General features: G+C 35.3%; 1 protein-coding gene across 3 annotated transcripts in view; it reads left to right on the forward strand.

Annotated features, from left to right (window-relative positions):
- The window catches only part of DIAPH2 (diaphanous related formin 2), an 856,317-nt gene that overhangs the window by 406,503 nt on the left and 426,751 nt on the right, over positions 1-23,063 (forward strand). For all 3 annotated transcript variants that reach the window (XM_036839916.1, XM_036839917.1, XM_036839915.1), the window contains one exon: positions 21,174-21,275. In XM_036839916.1, coding sequence (XP_036695811.1) covers positions 21,174-21,275 — 102 coding nt within the window. The remainder of the gene's footprint in view (positions 1-21,173; positions 21,276-23,063) is intronic.

Below are 23,063 nucleotides of genomic sequence, written 5' to 3' on the forward strand. Positions count from 1 at the left end.
TTCCCCAAAAGAACTCATCTTCTTGTTCTATACCCCAACTAAAGACCTCCTTTCCTTATCTCCTGGAATTCTTTTCATCCCTTCTCTCTTCTTTGACTCTGCCTGAGACTCATCCTAGCTCATCATGCATTCTTACTGATCCTTTGACTGAAGATTCATTAGAGCCACTCTTACCTCCCATTCCCACAGGACTAGGCTTATCTCTCATCACTTCAGTCATTTTATTGCTTTTGTTTCCTAGCTAATCTTTTTGTCTCTAGGCTGCCTCCAATCCAGTGCATCTTAACTTGATTCAGCTTGATTTTCTTTATCCTCCACCAATTCATTTTCTTCCTTAAGAAGCAATAGCAGTGATTGCCATCTGTTTTTGGTTGGTTGCTTGTTTTAAATACTGTAGGGGATCTCTAGTTAATTTCAAAGATTTGTTGAATTTCTCAGTCTGGATTTTGAATAATCTGTACATGACTTGTCTTTGCTTTTCTCCATGCCTTTGCATCCTTTAAGTATCTTTCATATCTTTCAAAACATGACTTAAAACTCACCTTCTCCTAGAAATACTCCCTACTTTCTATACCAAACTGAACATTGTCTTTATTCTTCGTCTGCACATTTGTACTATGGTATTCATAGGTTTTTGTAATGGTCTTTGAAAATGATCTTTGCATGTGATGCTGACATTCTGAACTATGTCATAAGCATTCTCCGTTTTAGTAATTTTTTTTAGTTCTTTTAGAACCAGTCAGATACATGATATTGTGTTCTGTTTATATGATAAACATTCTGTTATCATGTCATTTGGTGGCATTTTAAATTAGAGATTGTCAAAATGTTAGACTGACCCTCTGTGCAGGGCCATATTGAGGGGGTGAGCAGTCCATGCTAAGATTGGTGTCAGATTTACAGATTTCCCCTTCTTGACTGTTTAGGTCTGTGTTGTCTCTCAAGTGTTTACGAGAATTATAAGAACCATCCCAACCTCCTTTGTTGAACCAAAGGTCCTTATGAAAATAAGCATAAGGATTCCATACAGTGTCAAGCAATACTTATACAGAGTCATGATTAGTTGTAGGTGTTTCTACACATTTCTGTCATAGATGACTCTGCTCTGAAAGTTCTTTTGCACTGAGCGGTGAAAACTATCCTAGTCTATGCAGTTTCCCTGGGCCCCAACTGGCTATTTGGAGGGAGTGTCATTCAGCCAAAGGGATATTGGTGGTCTCCATTAATCTAAACACTAGATTTTTTTGGCACATTAGATCCAAAGGGAGCAACCACTAGGTTCAGTTTATGTAAGTTCCATGATGTATATAATTTTTTTTTGTTTGTTTGAATTTTGTTTTATTTATTTTTTTATACAGCGGGTTCTTATTAGTCATCAATTTTATACACATCAGTGTATACATGTCAATCCCAATCGCCCAATTCATCGCACCACCACCACCACCCCCCCGCCGCTTACCCCCCTTGGTGTCCGTACATTTGTTCTCTACATCTGTGTCTCAATTTCTGCCCTGCAAACCGGTTCATCTGTACCATTTTTCTAGGTTCCACATATATGTGTTAATATACGATATTTGTTTTTCTCTTTCTGACTTACTTCACCCTGTATGACAGTCTCTAGATCCATCAACGTCTCAACAAATGACCCAATTTTGTTCCTTTTTATGGCTGAGTAATATTCCATTGTGTATATATGTACCACATCTTCTTTATCCATTCGTCTGTCAATGGGCATTTAGGTTGCTTCCATGACCTGGCTATTGTAAATAGTGCTGCAATGAACATTGGGGTGCATGTGTCTTATTGAATTATGGTTTTCTCTGGGTATATGCCCAGTAGTGGGATTGCTGGATCATATGGTAATTCTATTTTTCGTTTTTTAAGGAACCTCCATACTGTTCTCCATAGTGGCTGTATCAATTTACATTCCCACCAACAGTGCAAGAGGGTTCCCTTTCCTCCACACCCTCCCCAGCATTTGTTGTTTGTAGATTTTCTGATGATGCCCATTCTAACTGGTGTGAGGTGAGACCTCATTGTAGTTTTGTTTTTCATTTCTCCAATAATTAGTGATGTTGAGCAGCTTTTCATGTGCTTCTTGGCCATCTGTATGTCTTCTTTGGAGAAATGTCTATTTAGGTCTTCTGCCCATTTTTGGATTGGGTTGTTTGTTTTTTTAATATTGAGGTGCATGAGCTGCTTGTAAATTTTGGAGATTAATCCTTTGTCAGTTGCTTCATTTGCAAATATTTTCTCCCATTCTGAGCGTTGTGCTTTCGTCTTGTTTATGGTTTCCTTTGCTGTGCAAAAGCTTTGAAGTTTCATTAGGTCCCATTTGTTTATTTTTGTTCTTATTTCCATTACTCTAGGAGGTGGATCAAAAAAGATCTTGCTGTGATTTATGTCAAAGAGTGTTCTTCCTATGTTTTCCTCTAAGAGTTTTATAGTGTCCAGTCTTACATTTAGGTCTCTAATCCATTTTGAGTTTATTTTTGTGTATGGTATTAGGGAGTGTTCTAATTTCATTCTTTTACATGTAGCTGTCCAGTTTTCCCAGCACCACTTATTGAAGAGACTGTCTTTTCTCCATTGTATATCTTTGCCTCCTTTGTCATAGATTAGTTGACCATAGGTGTGTGGGTTTATCTCTGGGCTTTCTATCTTGTTCCATTAATCTATGTTTCTGTTTTTGTGCCAGTACCATATTGTCTTGATTACTGTAGCTCTGTAGTATAGTCTGAAGTCAGGGAGTCTGATTCCTCCAGCTCCGTTTTTTTCCCTCAAGACTGCTTTGGCTATTCGGGGTCTTTTGTGTCTCCATACAAATTTTAAGATCTTTTGTTCTAGTTCCGTAAGAAATGCCATTGGTAATTTGATAGGGATTGCATTGAATCTGTAGATTGCTTTGGGTAGTATAGTCATTTTCACAATGTTGATTCTAATAGGTCATGTGTCATAAAGAGGGCAGACCTTCAGAGGATGGGTAATTAGTTGATGATGGAGTGAGCAGCCACATAGGAGTGACTGCTTAGAGTAGGACTGCATCTGAAGTGAAGCCAAAATTCCCCAAAGTGATCAACTCTGCCTCACCAGCAAAAAGCCAGACATGGGATAACAAATGTGTTTGGTCACCCTATATTGATATATTGTCTTATTTATGATGAGTAATCATTTTATTTTTGTGGAATTTGGCATTGGCATATATTCCAGATCCTCTCTACGTATAGTCTAATCCATTGCTTTACATTTGATGGCAGAGTAGGGGTAAACTTGGTTCAATGAATGTTTATAAATAAACATTTAACACATGTCACTAGTTGGGAAAACAATCAATTTTTGAGGATCACAGTGAAGACTGTTACTGGTTTAGAAACTCAGTGCTGCAGGCCAAAAATACTGTATGGGTTATTTTCAATAGATAATTTGAATACTGCTTCAAGGGGGAAATATTTCAAACAAAACTAGATTTGTGATTTGTTGTAAGATTTCTTCAATTTTTTTTTAAATTAGATCCCCTCAGTTTATGGTACAAATGAATGCCTAAGGATAAGAGTTGTTCAGGATCATCTCATTGTCTCTTATCTCATTCTTTTTAAACTCAATTGACAGTTGTCCATGTGAAAATGTATGGGATATTTGAAAAGAGTCAGCCAAAAGCCAACAATTATTTTTCCTTAAAAAAAAAATTAAAAGTTTGAACAAGATGAGTTAAATCCTTGGGGATCATTACTTAGCCCATAGAGGAAAAGTAAACTGAGGAGTAAGTCTAGACTTTGCAAATGTGAAGAGTCATTATCTAGATAATGATGAGCAGCTGAAAAATGTCCCTGACTGGCTCAACAGAAGAAATCAATATTGAATTGAATCAGATGAATAGAAGCCTAAGTCCCAAACTGTAAAGTTTTTTTTTTTAATTTTTATTTATTTATTTATTTATGGCTGTGTTGGGTCTTCGTTTCTGTGAGAGGGCTTTCTCTAGTTGCGGCAAGTGGGGGCCACTCTTCATCGCGGTGCACGGGCCTCTCACTATCGCGGCCTCTCTTGTTACGGAGCACAGGCTCCAGATTCGCAGGCTCAGTAATTGTGGCTCACGGGCCTAGTTGCTCCGCAGCATGCGGGATCCTCCCAGACCAGGGCTCGAACCCGTGTCCCCTGCATTGGCAGGCAGACTCTCAACCACTGCGCCAGCAGGGAAGCCCCCTGTAAAGTTTTAAGGCAATAATGTGAACTCTCCCAGAATTATCAAGAATACCTGAGGACAGAAGATTGAATTAAGTTTTACAAAAAATCATTTGGGATTACTTCTCTAATATTTGGCTGTATGTGTGCACTTCAAAGCATAGCATTAATAAAATGTAACCATATGTGCCCACATCACCAATATCTGTGAAGCCCATTATTTATCCCTTCACTCCCAAAGAAGCCACTATTCTGAATCTTATGCTCATCATCTCATGCTTTTTTTTATGCTTTTATTACATATGGATATATATCCCTAAAATATGTGCTTAGATTTTGCCTTTTTTAAAACTTTTTATGAGTAGACTCATTCTGCGTACATGTTCTATTGTTAGATTTTTCACTTTTTTTTTTTGAGATTCATCCATTTTGATGTATGTAGCTATTATTTTTTTTCATTTTTGCCATGCTATAGTGTTCCATAGTATGAATACGCCATGATTCATTTCCCCATTATCCTGTCAGTGAACATTTGGATTGTTCCTAGGTTTTTGTTTTATTACTGTTGTTGTTATTGTTATCATTATCATTAAGACTGCCTGTACAAATAACATTGCCATGAATATTCTTATACATGTCTCTCGGTGCAAATCTTGAAGAGCTCCTCCAGATCAGTAGTCCTCAAAGTGTGATTGCTTCAACATCATCTGCGTACAGGTTAGGAAAGGATAATCTCCACCCTTAGCCCAGACCTGCTGAATCAAACCAAAAGGTGTGGGGCCCAGAAATCTTTAACTAGCCCTCCATGTGATTCCATAGCACACTATAGTTTGAGACTGATTCTAGTCTTTTTTTTACTTTTATTTATTTTTATTTATTTATTGTATTTTTGGCTGCGTTGGGTCTTCGTTGTTGCGCACAGGCTTTCTCTAGTTGCAGTGAGCGGGGGCTACTCTTCGTTGTGGTACGCGGGCTTCTCATTGCGGTGGCTTCTCTTGTTGTGGAGCATGGGCTCTAGGCGCTTGGGATTCAGTAGTTGTGGCATGCGGGCTCAGTAGTTGTGACTCGCAGGCTCTAGAGCGCAGGCTTAGTAGTTGTGGCACACGGGCCTAATTGCTCCACGGCATGTGGGGTCTTCACGGACCAGGGATCGAACCCATGTCCCCTGCATTGCCAGGCGGATTCTTAACCACTGTGCCACCAGGGAAGCCTTGATTCTAGTCTTATAATTACTGGGTTATGACGTGTATGCTTCTTCAGCTTTACCAAGTAATGCCAAATTAATTTCTGGAGTGCTTGTATTAATTTATCCTACTAACACTGTATGAGAATTCTCGTTGCTTTAAATGAATATTTCTCAAACTCAGCTGTGCATTAGTATCATTAGGGAAACTTAGAAAAATACCATTGCCTTGACCAGATCAATTTAATCGTAATGTGGGGGGATGGGACCCAGGTATCATTTTCCCCTCAGCTTTATTTAGATATAATTGATATTCCAAAAACTGTACTTATTTAGTGTATACAATTTGATGAGTTTAGACATATGCATACCCATGATACCATCACCACGTCAAAGTAATAAACATGTCCTTTACCTACAAAAGTTTCCCTGTGTCCATTTAATTTTTTGTTTTTGTTTTTGCGGTATGAACACATAACATGAGATCTACCTTCTTAACAAATTTTTAAGTGCACAATACCATGTTGTTAGTTATAGGCACAGTGTTGTACAGTAGATCTCTAGAACTTACTCATCGTGTATAACTGTAACTTTATAACCATTTAACAATGCCTCATTTCACCCTCCTCTCATCCCTGATAATCACGATTCTGTTTTATGTGTCTGTAAGTTTGCCTGTTTTACATACTTCATTTAAATGGAGCAATGCAGTGTTTGTCCTTCTGTGACTAACTTATTTCACTTAGCATAATGTCTTCTAGCTCCATCCATGTTGTCTCAAATGGTAGGGTTTCCTTCTTTTTTAAGGCTGCATAATATTCCAGTGTGTGTATTTATGTATGTATGCACACACACACACACACACACACACACACACACACACACACATATCACTTTTTATCCATTTATCTGTCAGTGGACAGTTGAGTTTTTTCCATATCTTGGCTACTGTGAATAATGGTGCAATTAACATGGGTGTGCAGATATCTCCTCAAGATCCTTATTTCAATTCTTTTGGATATATACCCAGAAGTGAGATTGCTGGATCATATGGAAATTTTATTTTTAGTATTTTTAGGCACTTCCATACTTTTTCCCATAGTGGCTGCACTGTTTTGTATTTCTACCAACAGGGTACAAAGTGTGCAGTTTTCCCCAACCCTTACCAACACTTGTTATCTTTTGTTTTTTGTAATCGCCATTCTAACAGGTGTGAGGTGATATCTAACTGTAATTTTGATTTGTGTTTCCCTGATTTGTATGTCTTTGGAGAAATGTCTGTTTAAGTCCATTGTCCATTTTTTTTTTAACAGGGTTATTTAGTTTCTTGCTGTTATATTGTAGAAATTCCTTGTATAATTCAGAAATTAACTCTTTATCAGATCTACAGTTTGCAAATACTTTCTCCCCCTTGGTTGCCTTTTCTGTTGATTATTTTCTTTGCTCTTCAGAGAAGCTCTTTAGTTTGATGTAGTCCAGTTTGTTTCTTTTTGCTTCTTTTGCCCCTGCTTTTGGTGTCATATTCATAAAATCATTGCCAAGACCAAAATGATGCAACGATTCCTCTATGTTTTCAGGTCTTATGTTTAAGTGTTTAATCTACTTTGAATTGATTTTTCTGTAAAGTGTAAAATAGAATTCCAATTTCTTTTTTTGTTGTTGTTGTTGTTATGTAGATACCCAGTTTTGTCAGCACTAGTTGTTGAATAGACTATAATTTCCCCATCATGCATTCTTGAACCCTTGCCAAAGATCAGTTGCATGGATTTATTTATGGGCTCTCAATTTTTTTCCATATGTCTGTCTTTATGTCAGTACCATGCTGCTTTACTTACTATAGCTTTGTAATATATTTTGAAATCAAGAAGTGAGATGATTCCACCTTTATTCATTTTTCTCCATGTTGCTTTGGCCATTCTGCACACACCATCTTTTAAAGCTTCCAGGTTTATTTTTATGTGAAGATGGTATTGAAAACCAATGTTCTACACCCTGGAGAACACTTGATATTGTAGGAATTTTGTACTTTTGCCAGCCTGGCAGATGTGAATAAAGAATCTCATTTCTTGCATTCAATTTTTTTTTCCTGAGTATGAATGAAGTTGAGCCCCTTTGGGGCCATTTGTGGACCACTTATGGACCATTGTGTTTCTTCTTCTTTAAAATGCTTGATTCAGTCTTTTGTCCATTTTTAAAATCCTATTGTGTTGCTTATCTTTTTTTATGTGTTTCATCTGAGTTCTTGATATATTTGGAATAGTAATTTTTTTGTTGCTTACATATTGCAAATATTTTCCCATTTTCTTCTCTTTCCATTTTCTTCATGGTATCTTTTCATGAACATTTGTTGCTAATTTTAATGTAGTTTAATTCATCAGACTTTTCTTTTAGTTTTTGTGTCTTATTTAAGAAATTCCTTACTTATCTAAGGTCATGTAGGTATTCTCCTTCTATTTTCTTCTAAAAGTTTTGAGACCCATATGACATATGATTCTTCCTATTCTGGAACATGGCATGTGTGTCTGTTTATTTACTTATTCATGACTTTCAGAAACCTTTTTTCACACCCTCCTACTTTATCTGTTGTTGTTTCATATTTTGGTTATGTGTAAAATTTAACAGGTTAGACATTATTTTTGCTGACTCTTGCAGGTTTGCTTAGATTTACTCACATATTTAACTTACATGAATTACCTTCCTTTTCATGTGACATAACTTCCTTCTAGGATCACTTTCTTACTGAAGCACATCTTTTTAAAGTACCTTTAGTGAGATTCTAAACATAGTAAACAGTTTTTATTTGTTTGATATTGTATTTATTTCACCTTTGTTATTAAAAGATATATTCAGTAGGTATGTAATTCTAGCTTGCAAATTTTTTTTTCTCAGCAGTATGAACAAATTATTGCACCATATTCTGGCTTCGATTATTGTTAAGCAAGCTGTAGTCTAAATTGACATTCCTTGGAGGTAACCTCTCTATTCTATTTTTTGATCTTCTTTTTGTTTTTAGTATTCTGTAGTTTTAAGATGTGTCTTGGTGTGGATTTCTTTTTTTCATCCTTCTGTTTATCTTGATTCATTGGGCTTCTTGAATTTAAAAATTGTTCTGCTCCATCAATTCTGGAAAATTATTAGCCATTTTCATTTAGAATATTATCCTTCTCCCATGCTCTCTATTCTTGCCTTCTGTAACTCCAATTAAGCACATTTTGAACATTCTCACTCTGTTTGGGGTTTTTTTGATTGCTTATTTTTACATCTCTTTTGTATTTTGTCTTTACATACTGTACTCCAGAGTATTTCTTTCAGGCCTATCTTCCAGTTTACTAATTCTTTTGTGATTTGTGCCTAATCACCTGTTTTACCTATCCAATGAGTTTCTAATGTCACTTATTATATTTCTTATATCTAGAGATTCTTTGTTTATCGAATATTCTGTCTTATGTCTTTATAGGTCTAATTCTGTTGTTTGTTTTTGCTGACTCTTACTAATGTTTGTTTACTTCTTTCTGTATCATCTGTATTTTTATTGTGAACTAATGACTGCTGAGCCTTTATCTGTGGAAATATTTTGAAACTGAAGTTTAAAGGTACTTTGCTCCTTGGAAATTTGCATGAATGACTGCCAGTTATTTGGGAGCACTGCCAAAATGTAATCACGTTAAATTTAAATTCTCAGCATACTTTTTTTTGACAACTAGGTATTTTAAATTCTGACCAAAAACCTGCATGGGCACTGTCTTGTGGTTAGAGGTTTACAGGGAGTAACGTCTTACTCCTAAACCCACAGTCAAGGCAAAAACAGACAATATCCCGTACTCTTTTTCTCTATGGGTGGGCTTTGTTTTTGTTTTGTTTTTGTTTTTCTTTACAGTAAGCCCTTCACTGGGGAGATTATCTTTTGGGGTTTTAGATTTGCATCGTGAACTGAGTTTGCCTATATCTTGTGAAAGGTCTAGGCTTTGTGTACCATCTTATGTTTGAGGCCCATTAAAGCTAAAAATTCTAGAGCACTGGAAACTGGTAGATGTTCCTAGGGCAGTCTTGGCCTTCAGTGTTTGGTTATGTCTCTGCATTAATGCTTTCCTTTAGTTTTCTTTCTTTGAGGGGAGGTGGAGGGAAGTATTTCTTAACTTCTTGCATAGCTTAGCTTTTCATCTAAAGGTATTTTAAAGAATTTTAAGTGTTCTGTAAATTGACAGTCCCTAGGCAATTTGACTACCCAGTTGACTAGGGTAACTAACCGACTAGAAACAGAAGTCTTTTCTAAAATATCTCGACAACTCTTTTACTGGGAAGTTTGGAGAAGCATATTAGATAGTGCTAATCTGCCACTATGTTCAGGTCAGTGTGTTTTAAGTTCCACAGATGCCAAATGTTATTTCTGCTTAGTTAAAAAACATGTACTTCCCTGGTGGCACAGTGGTTAAGAATCCGCCTGGCAATGCAGGGAACGCAGGTTCGATCCCTGGTCCAGGAAGAGCCCATGTACCACGGACCAACTAAGCCTGTGCACCACAACTACTGAGCCTGCGCTTTAGAGCCCGTGAGCCACAACTACTGAGCCTGCACGCCACAACTACTGAAGCCCGCACGCCTAGAGCCCGTGCTCCGCAACAAGAGAAGCCATCGCAATGAGAAGCCTGCGCACCGCAACGAAGAGTAGCCCCCGCTCACCGCAACTAGGGAAAGCCCGCACATAGCAACGAAGACCCAATGCAGCCAAAAATAAATAATTCAATCAATAAATTAAAAAACAAAGCAAAACATTTTTTCAGCTTGACATGGATGCTTGATGTGTCAAAAAATGTCCAGAGTATTAGATGCTTCACATTGACTGTCTGGTTCTTTAATCTAAGGCATAACTATATACTTCTACATTTGTTTTGGATGTAGGTGTCTCTAACCAGTACTTATATGAAAACTGGGAAATAAATACTTAACAATAGCTTGTCATGTATGTTTCTATTACAACTCTTTTTGAACTAATTGGAATGATTTACTGGTATTATGATGATCTTGGAAATAGAAGCAACCTTGTGTTAGTGTGTGGATTGTCTTCCTAGACAGTGAAGTGTTTCTACCTTTGGATTTGCATAGGAGTGGTGGCATTCTGATGTGGCATGTTTCATTTAATGATATGGCCATTCTGTTAGTGTGCTAGTTTTCATAGTCTGCGTAGGCTTGCATTGTTCCATATGCCCAAACAAAAATTGTGGAGGAGAAACACTGTGTTCTTAATGTGAAATGATTGAATATTGCATTAGCATACACCTGTATATTTGAATGAAATTTCCAGGTTGTCCTTCGGGATATTTCACATAAAGTACATTGCACTATTCTCATTTCAAGACCTGTGAAATGTTAGCACCCTTCAAACTCTATAGTTATCGTAGATAGGTGTCTTGACTGTTATGGTAGGATTCAGCTTTGGTTAACATCTATATATAATATTTTATAGTAATGCATCCTTGCATTTGTTTGTCATGGCCATGATAAGGGGATATCTAATGAAAGCAGAATGTAGCGTAAACAGGATATTGTATACCTGTCACCTATTTTAGCTAATACAAATCTTCTATTAAATATCTGAGAATATCAGTTTGTCTTCTTATAATGAGAAGATATTTTATGTTTAATTTGAAATATGTTAATTTAAAATATATGAGGACTATATAATTTATAAAGGAATGTTAATAATGTGGATATTGTTTGTATTATACTTAGGCAGAATATATTACATGTAGACACAGCCATACCCACCTCATATGCTATTCAGTATTCATAGTCATTCATTCTGTATGTTCTATATTTTGTTTAATTCTTAAAATCACCTTTTAGGTTTAATATGATTTTGAAGTTTTATTTTTGAGTACAGAGTGGGACATAAACAAAAAAAGATAATTAGCATCAAAAGAATGAATGCTTTCAGTAATAATCTTTCAGATTAATTGTAAGTTATATTAATTATTTTAGAAGGCAATACATTTCTTCTGCAAGTAGGATCATGACATTAGTGGGAGTTGAAATTTTTATATACAAAGTAGTCACAATTTTTCTTTTTATAATTATAGAAGTTATAAATATATCTGCGATCTCCATTAATCTAATACAAAATGAGAACACTTTGAGGAATTTAATTGAAGTTAAATTAGGAAAGTTTAGATACATATGATTTCCATAGCCCAGATTTTTGGCTGTACAATGTAAAAGAAGGGTTGAACCAAAAAGAGATTTTGACAGAAAGAACCATCAGAACTTGTGACTGAGTGACAAATGCCAGTTTGAAAGCTTAGAAGGTGGAGAGGATGCCAGTCCTGTTGGCAGAATGGGGCCTTTAGGAGAAGCTGATAAGAGGTAAGGATGAGGGGTCAGAGTGAGGATGGATTCTCCTTTAGATTTGTTGAATTTGAGTTAACGATGGGACATCTGGATGGGACGGACTGTCAGTTAGAAACATGTAACTTCAAGATGGGAAGGAGTAGTGAGGGCTGGAGCTGTTCATTTGGTGTTATTAGCGCTGAGGTGTTACTGAAAAGTTTTCCTACCTGGGCCAAGTTGAAGATCAAATAGGTAGGAAACCTGTAAAAGGCTGCCTCTTTGTAAGATATAAATGTCATGCTCCAAGGTCATGAATTTTCTCATCATGTTTTCAATGCTTGTATTTTCTTTAATCAACTAATATTTTTTTAAAGGAGTGGCTCCCTGAAAAGGGCTAGAAAATCTCCCACTGAATGCTTGAGGCCATTTAATCAGCATTTTAACATACTTTAGCAGACTCTTAGAGTCTGTTTTAGGGGTTACAGAAATGTTAAGAATTTCAAATCAAAAGGAGAGAATTGTAGCATGACCACCTGACAAGAAATGTATTTTGGATCAAATGCAACAAATTACTGTCAGTCATATGTTGATTATGGTTTCACTGTGTAGGGAGGAGTATACACAGTCCTTCTGGACCTGTAATCTTCGTCAGGGCAGAATCTCTAGTGGTTAACGTGGTGGTAAGCACATAGTCGGCAGCCAGTATATATTAGCTGAACGATGGATGAAACAGAAAATAAATACAGATCTAGGCCCGGCATCAAAGTGTGTGCCATTTAACTCAAAGCAAAGAACAAGAACACATGAATGTGATTTCAGAACATGAAAATACACACACAATTTAAGACATGCCATGAGAAAGTGTTGAAAAACATCTAATAAATTACAGTAGTTAAGGGATTGAGTTTTTTGACCAGGCAAAATAGGAGGAGGGTTACGTTAAGATCACAGAGATTTATCCAAGACTTCGGAAAAACGTTTCTTATCTGGATTTTTCTACAAAATAAAGTATTTGATGACGTAAGTTAAAATAACACATATATATGTATATATATCTCCTATATATAAATAGAATCCTGTGTGTAGATATAAATAAACATATATTTATATATGCTCTGTAATAGTCTAATTTTAAAAGGAATAAATAACAGATTTTTAAAAAGAAATTTTGGCCCCAGTCCATTTACGTGGGGAATGATAGACTTAATCACAGTGAACCTAACTCGGCTTTCCTACTACTAAAAAGACTTAATGAGATATAAGATAAAAAAGAAAGGTTATGTTTTGGCAAGAAGGAAAGGGCATTATGGTTCAATACCTTCACTTAACTAACCTTTAAGTATGCAATTAACATTTAAAGGAAATAAAGTTTTGAAAGTATTATAGAGTAATTGCAGAAATGTAAAAAGTAGTTAAAAGCCTGTGGTCTGTTAGGAGAAATCCCTTCAGATAGCTGTGACAGTCGTCAGAAAGTGAATTTGTGCTGCGTAAAAGAAGAAGAAAAATCTGCTCGTTTGGTGACATGATTACTGCTTTCCCCTTTGTTGTTTTCTTTGTGAACTTCAGCTCATTGACATTTTCTAGGATGAAATTTTCATACTGACCTAGAATTGATCTTTTAAACAACAAATCGTACACTATTTGAAAGAAGACGCTCTGTAGTAAGCAGGAGCAGCAGGAGGGAAAAATAGACGGGTTGAAACTTTACAGGATATTTGCCTATTAACTCACAGTTTGCCAGAATCTAAGTTGTGCTTAAAAATTTATAATTTCTAGCTTCTGCTATTATGAACAGCTTTTCCTTTACAGTATAGAGGGTGTCTGAACTCATCTTTGCAATTTATTTACCGATCATAAGTAGCGATAGTTATCAATAGGGCAGCTAAAGTCAAAAGCTATTTACAATTGTTTAAGTACAGAGTCCTTGGGCAATATGACTTTTAAACACTAGCCCAGTCCACATCTGTTCACCTGTGTTTTGCTTCCTCTTGTTCCTAGCTGCTGTTGCAGGACCTTAGTTCTTTTTAAAAACTACCTACATTAGATGTTTCTATGGCTCTCAGGGAATATCTTCCACATCTCATGAACTAATTTTGTCAGCTTCCATGTAGCTGCTGTGGGTGATTTTCTTCATTTCCTGTTTTGAACCCTTTTCTAAGGACCACTGTATGTGGGGAGAGGGGAGGAGTTTCTCACGGGGCACAGCTGGTATGCGCTGAAGCCCTCTCGATGCCAAGGGTGTGGAGTATCCTGTGGCAAAATACAGAAACATGTGTTTCTTCCCTTGTCTCCTTTTTTAACATCCTTGATTTGGGGGATACCCAAGCCGTGCTCATCACACAGCTCCCCTTTCCACAGCACTCGCACATATGACTCTGTTGGGGGTGGGTAGGCCAGGCCTGGAGACACATTCAAGAAACAAATGTACTGTGCTCAGAATCACCCTGATCCTTTCCAAAATGTAGGCTTTCTTACGGGGCCCAGCCTGACTACATGATACACACTTCCCTTCTGTTAGGTGGGACATTTCTCTTCCAGGAGGCCTTACAAATACACTTCCAACTAACTCCAAGGACTGTCCACATTAGTCTCAAACTGTGCCTTGAACATCTGTTTTCTCTCTTGACATGCTATTGAGCAGGTAAAGGGGATAGAGGCAAATGAGTACCACTATGTCTCTCTCCTCTGTCTTCTAATCCTCCTTTCTCTTCTATTCAGGAATTGATGGGCATGAAAACATTATTAATGTCTGATCTTATACTCCATTTTTCTATAAAGTCTAGTATGTATGGGAAAAAAAAATCAGGTATCTTTATGTATTGGCTATGATGGCCACTTGCAACATGGGGTTCTAGAGGTAGTGAGCTCATTAAGCAATAAGTCCTATAAAGTAGTCTGCATCTGCCACACGTTGAGAGAGTGTTACTCTAAGCCTTATTTACAAATAGAACCCACTAAGCACTGGCAGTTATATAAGCTTGTAACTCAGTCAGAAGACCATATGCAGAATCAGAATACATCTAAGCCCACCGAATGTGTTCAATATTTCATATAGCTAAACAGAGAAAAAAAAGATATGTCACCTACGGTGGAGCCTGTGTTATAAAGATGACTTAACAGGTTATCTACAGCTGGAAGAGAAGCAAAATAACAACAAGTTTCACATTCAGAGCTAAAATTCTGTTTTAGGCTTGATTCATTCTGTAATAGTTATTTTCACAGTTAAAACTTAAAATTGAGATGGAGAGTTTGAAATATGCAGAATTGATATTTTTAATAATTATATTAATGTTCTTAATCTTTCTAATCGAGTTTCCCTGTCGAGAAAATTATACAACTTACCAATCTGATTCTTTGTTTTTCTTAATAACATACTTCACAAAAAGTCCCATTAACAGAGAAAAATTTTTAAAAACAATTTATATACATCAGAAATATTCTAGAAAAATAGAAATAACACCTTGGTATTTACTTACCTTTTCATTCTGTAAAAGAAAATGATACTAATGAAGCAAAATAGTAGATGTTCTTAATTTCATTTGATTATATGTTTATATTGTTATATCAACATTGATATTTCTTTTAAGTCAAAGGACGTGATATTTTAAATCTTTGGTCTCATCAGTTACACAATGGGTGCCATTGCAGGTATAGAGCTTAGTGGAAACGCAGAATTAGTGGGAGAAGAGAAAAGATAAATGGAGAGAACAAGAGGACTTAAAGTAGACATGATACACTTGTTTCCTGTGGGACTTATAAGGCTACATGTTGCCTACTCTTTTTTTTTTTTTTGATCTGGAAACATCAATAATATACAGTGTACCATTTAACCTATTTTAATTGTACAATTTAAGTGGTGTTAAGTATATTTACAGTGTTGTTCAAACATCACCACTATTTTCAGAACTTTTTCATCATCCTAAAAGAAACTCTATACCTTTTAAGCAGTAACTCCCCATTCCTTTCTGCCCCTAGCCCCTGGTAACCTCTGTTCTACTATCTCTAAGAATTTGTCTGTTCTAGATACCACACATAAGTGGGTTCACACATTATTTGTCCTTTTTTGTCTATCTTATTTCACTAAGCAAAATATTTTCAAGATTCATCCATGTTTTAGCATGGATCAAAACTTCCTTTTTTGGCTGAGTAATATTCTGTTGTATGTACATACCACATTTATCAATGCACCTGTTGATGGACAAGTAGGTTGTTTCTACCTGCTGGCTATTGAATAATGATGCTATGGACATTTGTGTACAAGTATCTGTTTGAGACGCTGTTTTCAGTTCTTTTTGATACATACCTAGGAGTGGAATTGTGGGGTCATACAGTAATTCTATGTTTAATTTCTAAGAAACCACCAAACTGTCTTCCACAATGCTGGTGCCATTTTACATTCCAACCAGCAATGCATGAGGGTTCCTATTTTAACACATCCTCACCAACACTTGTTATTTCCCATTTTTTTGGCAATAGCTATTCTAGTGTGCATGAAATGGTGTCTCATTGTGGGTGCTTTAAAAAATGCTATTATAAATGGAATTGTTTTCTTAATTTCCTTCCAGATTGTTCATTGATGGTACATAGAAATACAACTGATTTTTGTGTGCTGATTATGTATCTTGAAACTTTGCTGAATTCATTTATTAGCTCTAACAGTATTTTTGGTGGATTATTTTTGGTGGATTATTTAGTGGTTTCTGCATATAAAATCATGCCATCTGTAAACAGAGACAGTTTTGTTTTTTTTTTTTCTTTTCCAATTTGGATGCCTTTTATTTCTCTTTCTTGCCTAATTTCTCTGGTTAGAACTTCCAGTACTATGATGGATAGACATGGTGCAAGCAGGCATCCTTGCCTTGTTCTTGTTCTTAACAGGTATGCTTTCAGTCTTTCACCATTGAGTATGATGTTAACTGTGACTTTTTCATATATGACCTTTATCATATTGAGAAAGCTTCCTTTTACTCCTAGTTTAAAGAGTATTTTTTTCTCACAAATGTGTGTTGGATTTTGTCAAACGCTTTTCATGCACTAGTTGAAATGATCATGTGAGGTTTTTTTTCCCTTCATTCTATTAATGTGGTATATTATATTGATTGGTTTTTGTATGTTGAATCACCCCTGCATTCCAACTGTTGTTTTACAACTGTCTGTTTCTTCAGTTCTGTCAATTTTTACTTCATATATTTTGGAGCTCTGTTCTTAGATGTATGTTTATAATTATATCTTCTTGATGGGTTGAAACTTTTATTAATATATAATATCTTGTTTGTTATCATTTTGTGATTTAAAGTCTATTTAGTTTGACAATAATATAGACACCTCAGCTTTTTTTTTTTTGGTTACTGTAATATAGACACCTCAGCTTTTTTTTTTTTGGTTACTGTTTATATGCAATATCTTTTTCCATCCTTTTCAACCACCTTTTGTCTTTTTATTGAAAGTGAGTCTCATGTAGACTGCATATAGAAGATATATGTGTTTATTTATTTATTTACTTGTTTTATTGGGGTATAATTGACACATAGCATATCAATTTCAGGTGTACAACATAATGATTCAGTATTTGTATAATTGTAACATGATCACCACAATATGTCACCATACATATAGAAATTTTCTTCTTTTTTTTTTCTTGTGATGAGGACTTTTAAGATCTACTGTCTTAGAACTCTCAAATATGCAATACAGTATTAATAACTACAGTCACCATGCTGTATGTTACATCCCCATGTCTTGTTTTATAGCTGGAAGTTTGTCCCTTTTGACCCCGCTTCACCTATTTTGCTCCCCACTCCCCCACTCCAGCAACCACCAGTCTGTTCTCTGCATCTATCAACTTGGTTTTTGGTTGTTGTTTTGTTTTTGTTTTTTTAGAGTCCACACGTAAGTCAGATCATATGGTAGTTGTCTTTCTCTGTCTGACTTATTTCACTTAGTATAATGCCCTCAAGGTCCGTCTGTGTTGTTGCAAATGGCAAGGTTTCATTCTTTTTTTAGGGCTGAATAGTATTCCATTGTGGCATGCATGCACGCACGTGCGCGCATGCGTGTGTGTGTGTGTGTGTGTGTGTGTGTGTGTGTTGTATCATCTTCTTTATTCATTCATCCATTAATGGACACAGGTTGTTTTCATACCTTGGCAATTGTAACTAATAGTGCATTGAACATGGGCATACTGATATCTCTTTGATATAGTCACTTCATTTTCTTCAGATATATACCCAGAAGTGGAATTGCTGGATTATATGATAGTTCTTTTTTAAATTTTTTGAGGAACCTCCTTACTGTTTTCCATAGTGCCTGTACAAATTTACATTCCCACCAACAGTACATAATATTTGTTTGTTTTTAACTCTATTCTGCAAAACTCTTTCTTTTAATTGGAGAGTTTAATTCATTTACATTTAAATTAATTATTCATAAGGAAGGGCTTTTTTCTGCCATTTAGCTGTTTTCTGTATGTTTTACATGTTTTTGTTCCTTAATTTCTCTATTATTATCTACTTTTGTAGTTAGTTGTGTTTTTTTTTTTGGTAGCCTACTATTTTGATTCTTCTCTTTATTCTGTGTAATTTTTAGTTATTTTCTTAGTAATTACCTTAGGGATTAAAATTAACATCTTAAACTTATTACAACCTAGTCTTAATAATAAAAACTTAATTTTAATAATATATAAACACTGTGTTCCTGTACATTTTTCTCCCTTTATATTGCTGTTGTCATAGATTACATGTTTATACATTATATGCCCATTAACAAAGATTTATAATTATTGTTTTATGCACTTTCCTTTTAAATCATGTAGAAAAAAAAGAGGAGTTACAATCCAAAGTACAATAACATTGACTTTTATATTTATCTATGTAGTTACCTTGCTCTTTATTTCTTCTTATGTCTTTGAGTTACTTTCTGGTGTCATTTCATTTCTGCTTGTAGGACCTCCTTTAGTATTTCTGTCAGGACAGGTTTGCTAGCAATAAATTATCTCTTTTGTTGTTGTTGTTAATTTGGGAATGTCTTAGTTTTTCATTCTTGGAGGAAGATGGTTTGGTGGATATAAAATTCTTATTGATAGTCATTTATTTCAGCACTTTAAATATGTTATCTCACTACCTTTTGACTCCTATGGTAGAAATCATATATTAATCCTATTGAGGCTCTATTAAATGTGACAATTCACTTCCCTATTGCTGCTTTAAAAATTCTTTTTCTACATTTTGACAGTTTGATTAGGAAGTGTCTCAGAGTGGACCTCTTTGATGTCCTGCTTGGAGTTAATGAGCTCTTTGGATGTGAATATTTATGTATTTCATCAGAGTTAGGAAGTTTTCAACCATTATTTCTTCATATATTTTTTCTGCCCCTTTCTCTTCTGGGAATCCTGTGATGTACATGTTGGTGTGCTTGGTGTCCCACAGATCCCTCAGGCTCTGTTTATTTTTCTTCATTCTGTTATCTTTCTGTTCCTCAGACTGAATCATTTCAATTTCCTTATCTTCAAGTTCATCAATCCTTTCTTCTGCCTGCTCAAATCTGCTGTGGAACCCCTCTAGTAAATTTTTCATTTCAGTTATTGTACTTTTCACTTCCAGAATTTCTTTTGGATTCCTTTTTGTAATTTCTGTGTCTTTATTGATATTCTCATTCTGTTCATAACATCATCCTCCTGATTTCCTTTAGTTATTTGTCCATAGTCTCCTTTAGCTCATTAAGCATGTTTAAGACAGTTGATTTAATATTTTTGACTAATAACTTTAAAGTCTGAGCTTCTTTAGGGATAGTTTCTGTCAAATTCTTTTTATTTTCCCCTTCACAGGCCCTGTTTCTTGTTTCTTCACGTGCTTTGTAATTTTTTTTTGAGAACTGGACATTTGAATATACTATAACTCTGGGAATCTGATTCTGCCACTCCTTACAGACTGCTGATTTTTGTTTGCTGAAAGTGGTAGTGTGTATTCCTTGTGTGTGGTCATTGTAGTTTGGGTTTCATTATCTCTTCTGTCAGCCAGTGACCTGACAAAGATTTCCTTAAATATCTGGTTCCAAAAAGCAGGAGAGGTGTTTCTATCTGTTTAAATCTTCCAATAGATGCTATCAGGGAAAGCTGCTGCAACCAGAGAATGTTGAAACCAAGGCAAGCATCTGCCAAACCAACCAAAACTCAGATCTCCAAATTTCGGAGAACAACGTCCCCACTGCTCACCCTGGCATCAGCCGTCCTCTTTGGCACTATCTTCACAGTGGTGCTGAGGAATAGTATATGGTATCTGTTTTATGCATGTCATTCTCTTACCAGAGTCTCTCTTTATCAAACACTTCCCTTGTTGTAATTATCCAGTCAGGTTCCACAGTTCTGAAATAGTTTATTAAATCACTCTTTCCAGCTCAGTGGCTGCTTTGATGGAGGGATCAATCTCTGGAGCTTCCGTCTCTGCCATTTTTCATCAACTCTACTTTCTTAAATCTTTGTTTCCTGCTTTCTTCCCTTTCATATGCCTTTTTAAATTCCATACAGATCTACAGATCCCCAAAACGTTGGTTGCAAGTTAATGTGATGATAGTTAGAACTGTACCAAAGTCCAAGATAAGCTAGGTTGAGAAGAATTCATTAATTTTGATTCTCTTAGGCATCAAACTTGAACATGCATCAGACTTCATCACTTTTTCTTGGTTCCGCATTAAAGTTGGAATGTATTATGTACTTAAATACAGATATTGTATATATATTCAAGTTGTTCTGAAAGGTAGTTTTAATGTGCTTGAATATTTTAGTTGGGCTGCACACTTGTCCCTCAGACTCAGTGTTGGACTCTTATGTGGCCAGCTGTGAGGTGGTAAAGCTTAAATAGCTGGGAAAATGATGTATGGACTTTAGGGACCAAGGCTAGGCTTGTTTCTTGATAACTGTATTGGAAATTAGGAATCACATAGAAGAACAGAATAGAAAAAAAGAAAAAAATACAGATATTGTAAATAATGGGAGATTAATTTTTACAGGCTTGGTGCGGTTTATAAGATTGAAGATGATTCCCAATTTTGCCAATTATGAAGAGTAGAGTTGATTATTATTATTATTATTATTATTGCCCATGAGTTAATTCTACATAGTATTTTTCTGTTTTTTATATAGATTGACTAATTACCAGGAGAGGAAATAAAACTTAAAAATTATGCTATGTGTTTAAGGCCCAGAAAGTTAGTCAGTTTTGGATTGTTATTTATTGTCATATGGTTTTTTAATTTAACATTTATGTGCTGTAGTGCATAGACACCAAACATGTTTATGCATTTATTCACATTAAATTGTCATTCATTTTTTGGTTAAGTTTTTGGGAAGAAGGGGAAGATACACTGGTACTATGGCAGAACCACAATCAGAAATTTATCCACTCTTCTAGTTAATCACTTTTAGAGTTGTTAATGCATGTTTAATAATCCTAATCATGAAATACTAAACTTTTATGCTTTTATTTCTTTTTAGAACCTTATAAAACATCTTCCTGAGCAGAAGGTACTCAATGAATTAGCACAGCTGAAGAATGAATATGATGACCTTTGTGAGCCTGAACAGTTTGGAGTTGTGGTATGTATCTAGCCTAAGGGCCCACAAACTCAGCTTGGAGGTAACACTTATCAAAAACAGTGAAAAAAAAAAGACATTTCAATCGCTGATATTTTTTTCTACTGTATAATAACTACATAACTTAATATAACATTAGCTGTCAGGAAAAAAAATCCTTGTTTATTATTTATAATATTATTGAAAACTAAAGAAATTAAGATTTACATTATGAAATACCTCTAGACATCTCGTGGGCCTTCCTCTATATCAGTGCTGATATTAATATATGAAAAATAATATATATTATTGTATTGACTGTTTTTTCTTCTATTTAGATCTTGATGCTAGAATTTAGCCCTAAAAGAGTTAGGCTAAGAATAAGGGTGGAAACTAGATAATTAGTAATGTTCTGGAGACTGTTTTCTGTGGTATATATTGTATTAGAAAAAGCACAAGAATTTTCAGATATCCCATAGAGTGTCAATAATTGATTGAAAGCTTTACATACACTGTTTCAGCTGGAAAGAAAATTTCATAAATACACATCATGCTTTACCATGGTTAAATAATTATTGGAATGAATTATGTTTTCTTATCTCTTCTTCATTTTAAGGGGTACAAAAGATGACTAGGTATAAATATGTATTAAAAAATATAGTTTTATATACATGTGTATATATATACATATACCTATATATACATATGCATATATATATGTTTTTAGCTTTCCCCAAAACCTCTATTCAGATAATAGGGAAAAATAAAAAAAGATGGTGGGAAAGAGGGCATGATGATTTATTTACTTTCTTAGAGAAAAGCTATTTTTGACTTAGGTGTTCCATACAAGTTTGTTTGCCATGTGAACAAACAGTTCTATTACAGCTTTTAGTTTTACCCTGGCTCTCTGACCATTTTCCATCTGCATACTAAGACTACTTAAAATTACCGCCGGACCCAATAGTCAAATACTGTCTGCTTCATCTGAAATATTGGGTTGGCCAAAAAGTTCGTTCGGGTTTAACCTCTTTAATAGTAATGTATTTGAATTTATCTGATTTGGTACTTTGCAATTTAAAAATCGTGTTTAAAATCAAAATGTGATAGATGGAACAGAGTATGTTCCTTTTGAACATATGCAATAACTGCTTGATCATATTTAGAGTTTATTAATTTTCAGATATGGCATTGCATATGCTGATGTAGGAGGATTCTGTCAAATCCTTGAAAAGCAAATCAGGAATGTATATTTAGGGTGAGACAGAGCATGTAAAGGTACCTGAGGAAGAGATATCTCTCGTTTTTGAATTAGGCAAATTAATCAACTAAACTGGCCAGATATTATTTACTAAGTAGCAGCACTTTAAGACAATATTAAATAGTAAAATTTTCTAGACCAAAGTCCACACTTGAAACTTAAGCTACTTGAATTCATATTATAATTGAAGCAAGGCTATATACCATCTGAGAATTCAGCTGTGCCATGGTGGTTATGAGTTTTACAGTAGGTACACTACACAATTTCTCTGAAGCCATTTTTTTTCTGAATGCAGTTTATCTTGGAAGATGTATTAGTTTGCCAAGCAAATCCTTCAAGAGGAATATCCTTGGTACCACACTGAGGAAATGAAGTTTGGGGACATAAAAAGCAATATAACTTCTGAACTCAAAGCAAAGTAGAAAATGGAAGAGATTTCTTGTTTGTGCACATAACCATAAATAATTCTGGGGCTGTGAACATGAAGTCACCTGGTCCTCTTATTTACTCTCCCCATCCTTAGCTACATGTCTGTAGGGGAAATAGTCAAGGAC

The sequence above is a fragment of the Balaenoptera musculus genome, chromosome X (genome assembly GCF_009873245.2).
Source record: "Balaenoptera musculus isolate JJ_BM4_2016_0621 chromosome X, mBalMus1.pri.v3, whole genome shotgun sequence".
NCBI classification, from domain to species: Eukaryota; Metazoa; Chordata; class Mammalia; order Artiodactyla; family Balaenopteridae; genus Balaenoptera; species Balaenoptera musculus.